This window comes from Arachis ipaensis, chromosome B10 (assembly GCF_000816755.2).
Source record: "Arachis ipaensis cultivar K30076 chromosome B10, Araip1.1, whole genome shotgun sequence".
NCBI lineage: Eukaryota > Viridiplantae > Streptophyta > Magnoliopsida > Fabales > Fabaceae > Arachis > Arachis ipaensis.
In genome coordinates this window covers 116,567,475-116,573,105 of record NC_029794.2, presented here as the reverse complement: position 1 = coordinate 116,573,105, position 5,631 = coordinate 116,567,475, and the positions used below count along the sequence as shown (strand labels likewise).

At 32.9% G+C, this 5,631-nt stretch overlaps 1 protein-coding gene across 2 annotated transcripts; it reads left to right on the top strand.

Moving 5' to 3' along the window:
- Positions 363 to 5,152, top strand: LOC107623109 (casein kinase I). Of its 2 annotated transcripts, none has more exons than XM_016325264.2 (15): positions 363 to 757; positions 880 to 920; positions 1,549 to 1,618; positions 1,717 to 1,865; positions 2,066 to 2,161; positions 2,254 to 2,324; positions 2,449 to 2,510; positions 2,594 to 2,657; positions 2,771 to 2,855; positions 2,954 to 3,080; positions 3,305 to 3,393; positions 3,599 to 3,653; positions 3,918 to 4,057; positions 4,207 to 4,383; positions 4,577 to 5,152. In XM_016325264.2, exons 1-14 carry the CDS (start codon positions 682 to 684, stop codon positions 4,378 to 4,380), a joined length of 1,299 nt encoding a protein of 432 aa, XP_016180750.1. In that variant the 5' UTR covers positions 363 to 681; the 3' UTR covers positions 4,381 to 4,383; positions 4,577 to 5,152. The 2 variants fall into 2 exon arrangements, with proteins under 2 accessions (XP_016180750.1, XP_016180749.1); XM_016325263.2 differs by having other exon boundaries at positions 364 to 757; positions 4,573 to 5,152.

The window sequence follows — 5,631 nt, the reverse complement described above, 5'->3', positions numbered from 1 at the left end:
GCGTATAAAATTCTAGTAAATATATGTACAAATTATATATTTATTATACAAAATATTTGTAAAAAAAAATATACTAATTAATTAAAAAATATTAATTGTATACATAACAAATAATATAAAATATATTTGAATACTTTTTAATAGAAGAATAAATTAGCAGAGGATCTAATTCTATTTGTGTAGTGAGTATATAGTGGGGTAAGAAGAAAATAAAGGAAGAAATGGATTGGGTTAGGTGGTTGAGGCTTGTTACAGATCATCAACCAACTTTTGAAAATTAAAAGAAAAATAAAAATAAAAATGAGTTAGTAGTTCGTACGTACGATATTCCAAAATTGACCCTATCTTTTATAAAGCAATGTTCTGAGCAACTTGTTTTCCTTCTTTCTCTTCTCCGTCCATTTACAATCAATTTCAACAATTTCCTGTTTCTTTCCACCAATTCTAATCCAATCCAATCCAATTTTTATCCATCAAACTTCCTCTTGCTTCTGCTCTCTCCTCTCTCCTATATCATTTTCTTTACCTGAAGCTAAAGATTCTGCGCCTTCTTTTTGCATTCATCTTCTTCGGCATCAGCTACGAGCATAAGATTTTGCAGAAGAAAAACCCCGAGCACGAACCAGTTTGGTTTGGTTTGAACCTTTTTTTTAGCTATTGTTTGGTTGTTGGGTATAAGAGATGGAGAGGGTTGTGGGAGGAAAGTACAAGATCGGTAAGAAAATTGGAAGCGGTTCCTTTGGTGAAATTTATATTGGTAAAATAACTTTCTTTTGTTTCTTCTTCTTGCTCTGTTATTATTGTTATTTTTTTCCTTTTAAGTTTATTGATTCTTCTCTATGCTTGTGCTGATCATGTTTAAAATTTTTTTCTTGGCAGCTACAAATATTGAGACCTCTGAGATTGTGGCCGTCAAGATGGTGCGTCTTCTTCTTTCTTACTTAAAAATTGATTTGCCTTCATTTTTTATTTTTAATCAAGAAGAAAAAAAAGAATTGTGCTAATAATCATGCATGGCATGATGTCTAAGAACATGAATAAGTTGGGGGATCAACTTCTACTTTGTCGTTTGTTTATTTATTTTAAAAAATTGAAGTAGGTTGGGTTGGATGGTGTTGTTCGATAATTCATATTAGAAATGGGGGAATTTAGAAATGCAGCTAATATATGAACATAAATTACATGCCTAAATTATGATATATGAGCTGATATATCATAACTTATGCATGTAAATTTATTACTACTATTATTATTATTTGAAAATATTCAGATTGAAGTAAAAGATTCATTACTTGATTATAGCAATCTGTTGTTCCATGTATGCTGTTGATGAATGGTTATTTGAAATTACTGAACTAAGGCCAATTGTTTCAATGCATGATAGATAACACATGAAAACTTGGGTCGAATTTTTAAATAGATAACTACACTTGCTAGAAAGTTTATAATTTGTTTCATAATCTCTTGGGTTTCCTTCATATTCAGCATTTCAAGAGCTATTTATGTACTTAATAGTTATTTATAGCGGCTGCATTTCCTATTTTGTAGGAGAACAAGAAAACCAAACATCCACAGCTGCTCTATGAGGCAAAGTTGTATAATCTTCTTCAAGGAGAAAGTAAGTTATAACAGAAGCGCTTCGAATGTGTAAATGTTCTGATAACATTTGCCAAGAGGGTTAAATGTTTATGATTCCCCTTGCCTTTTCTGTTTCAGGCGGTGTACCAAGTATGAAATGGTGTGGCATTGATGGAGACAATAATGTTCTAGTTATTGATCTTCTGGGACCGAGTCTCGAGGACCTTTTTGTCTATTGCGGGAGAAAATTTACATTGAAAACAGTTTTGATGTTGGCTGATCAGATGGTAATTACTGTTTCCTTGCTTTGATTTTCAAGAAGGCGGCATTTGTTCCTTGCTTTTTCTTGATATTACCATCTCATCTGCATATTATTTGAGCAGTTTCAACTCTTAAATAATTTTACTTATTTGTAGTCATAGTTCACATTAGTGAAAAGTTTCAATGAAAGTGTAAAGTGAAATCTGTTTTATTTACTGGATTACAGCTTACGAGAATCGAGTACCTACATTCGAAGGGATATTTGCATAGAGACATCAAACCAGATAACTTCCTTATGGGTCTTGGGAGGAAAGCAACCCAGGTAACATGCCAGAATTCGCTCGATCCCTTTCATTGCTAGACTCGCTACCAAATTCATGCTTATTTTTTTTTGTCGATTTGTTAAATTTACAGGTTTATATTATTGACTTTGGACTTGCAAAAAGATATAAGGACCTTAGCACAAATAAACATATTCCTTACAGGTATATTTTTGTTTCATTATTTGTTTTTTATCGTGTCTTGTTGTATAATGTTTTTCCATGTCTATTGTTGCCTAATTTTTTATTCTCCCTCCCCCCCCAACCCAACTTTGATGAACTCATCCAGAGAGAATAAAAACTTAACAGGAACTGCACGCTATGCAAGTTGTAATACTCACATAGGAATTGGTAAGTAGAAAGAAATTTTCCTTCTTTATATTATACAGATTGCAATTTACGAATTTCTCACCATTTGGATTCTATTTTGTCAGAGCAAAGTCGTCGAGATGATTTAGAGTCTCTTGGCTATGTTCTTATGTACTTCTTAAGAGGAAGGTATGTTTTTTCCACTATTCGTTCTAACTTTCCAGACATTTTGAGCTTTAAAAAAATGTTGCATATCAATTGAATAAGAAACGGGTCTTGACTATCTAGTTTTTGCGTTTCAGCCTTCCCTGGCAGGGTCTGAAAGCTGTCACCAAAAAGGAAAAATATGATAGGATTTGTGAGAAGAAGTTGTCAACTCCCATTGAGGTATGTGTGTGTTTTTCAGTTTGATAAAATGATTGATCTCCGAACTTATCATTGAGTACTTGAAACCTTGACTAAATATTGATATTTTTTTCTCCTAGATGCTTTGCAAGTCATATCCCGTGGAGTTCGCTTCTTACTTTCATTATTGCCACTCCTTGACATTTGATCAACTACCAGATTATGGATTCTTGAAGCGCTTGTTTCGTGAATTGTTCTCTCGTGAAGGTTTTGACTGTTTGCTTTTATATACTTGATTTGATTTTAACTAATTTGCCAGATAACAGAAAAATTAGTCTATGCTTAGTAAGGGTAATAATTTGCTTGTGAGTTAGTATTTTGATGGTATCAATTAACACTAATCCTAGGATTTCAAAACTTCACGGTATGTGTTATATTTTTCTTCTTCCTTCTTGTCGAAATAATCTTATTCGGCTGAATTCAATGTGCAGGATTTGAATCTGACAATTTGTTTGACTGGACCATTCTAAAGTACCAACAGACACAACAGAGACAGAGACAGATACAAAATCAAACAGCTGTTAGTAGTTTCTCGCTATATTTTTATTACCCTTTTTGAACAACTTTCATGCCATAATTGTGTGTAGTTCAATATTTTTATTACCCTTTTAGAACAAATTTCATGCCATGGATTGATATTGTTAGATGGCATTTCTGATAGTTTCTTTGAATGATGTCCTAATCTTATTCTTTTTCTGACATGATGAGTGTTTGGAAATTTTCAGCCTTCAGCTGCTGTACCTAGCAGTCTAGAACCCATGGCTACGGACAAGAATACAGGTAACTTCATTCTTGTCACTTACAAGGCGAAAAACAATTATTAGAAAATTCTCATAATAGCTAACTTAGGTTATTTTCATGAAACTTGTTGTCTAAATCTTAAACACAGAACCTAACAGCTTCTGATATAATCCTATGATGGGAATATGAGAACATATATTTCCCAACTAACTCTTTCTTATCTTAATTGTTAACTGCATTCCAAGAATTTTCAGTGTAGTGAAGTGATGATTTATGATTCTGATGCTTCACATTCCATTTCAGGTTCAGGAGTCAATGATTCAACTCATGTAACTGCAACAAGACAGTTGGCGAACCAGAATCATGATCGTCCAAGCGCAACTGCACAGCCTAAACCATCTGTTGGTCACAATCATAGTTTCAAGAATCAGACTGAGAAACATGTATGTTGTCACCTCCATGAAATTGCAAGTCTTGCATTTCTTGCCTCTAATCCCTCTTTAAATGTGTATTCTTGTCCTTCCTGTGTTTAATTTGAAATTTTACTTAGCTCAGGTAATTCATCTGATTGAGATCACTTTTTTTTTCGCAGAACGGGAACAACGGTCCTTCTACATCATCTGGCTTGCCAAAATCCTCTAAAGAAAATGCATCAAAAGCAGAAAAGCCCTTAGGAAGTTCACACATTGCTCGCGTTTTCGGTAGTAATTCTCGTACTTCAAGCAGTTGGATTCCTTCGCTACGCCGAATTTCTTCAGCCAAATAATATGTAAGAAAATCAGTTATTTACCTAACTTTGGTATGATAGATTAAGCAATGTCGTGTGTAATATTACCTAACCTTGTATATTGTAATTTACCTTGACAACATAAGAAATTTTTCTTGCATATTCATTAAATGGTATACAATTAAGTCATGGAATTATATTTGTGTGAGACACTGAGTTGATTTGTTTCAGACAGGAGTTTGAAGTAGCCACCTAGAGCTTGTTTTTCCATGGTCTCTCACATGTCACGGCATTTACTTCACCAGAGCAATAGTGGCATGTTATGTCAAGCCAAAAGAAAAGAAATGCCACTTCCATTTGTAATTTTACCACTTCTAAATGCATAGGTACATACACAACATGCTGGTGGGTAAGTAAGATTCATATGAAAGGAAGAGGCAGGTGCAAACCTTTGAGGCTTAAGTGAAGAGTTGAACAAGTTTTGGAGAAAACTATGTATGCTTGATTTTATTGGCATGGATGGCATCATGCCACACTTGGCTCAAGGGTTGAATTGAAGAATGAAGATTGTGGTGTAGACCTTGAAAATTGTGGGAAAGGGTCTGTTTGGCTGGGTTGCATTTTTTGTATTAACAATTAATGAGTTTTATGATGGATGAGTCAAAATATGGATATGGGTGGGTGAGGCCCATGGGCATAATCCCTTTTCTTTTTTTTCTTTTTCTATTTAATTTTTGACCTGGTCATCTCAACTTATATCACATTAATCTCTCTCAATCATTCATTATACAAGTTTGATTTATTATTATCATTATTATTATTTTATCCTTTGTACAGTTAGATTTGTTAGCATACTAATGTAATCACAAATGTACTCCTTTCCTTCTAAAAATGAGAAATGTTTACACTCAATTGAATTCATAGTTTATTTGGAAAAAGATCAAAGAACTTTTTCATATTGTTTTTGCTGAATTTGTTCTTGTAATTATAGTTAATCTTAGTGCCAAAAAGAAAGAAAAAAATAAAGAAAAGAATATTACTATTGAACCTTGGTTTTGGATGAGGTCTGAAATTTGGTTGATATAGGTTCCACAACTAATTTTATAGTTGAGAAAAATGAGTATAAAGGACAGTCGTTGAAAAGTAAGTGTTGATAATAAACAAAAAGGAAGAAGAATGAGTAAGTGTTGAAAAATGAGTACAACTGATTACTTTTTTGTTTTTATTTTTAGACTCTATTTTCTACTTTTGAGATTTTATAAACAAAAAATTAAAAATACGAAAAATAGG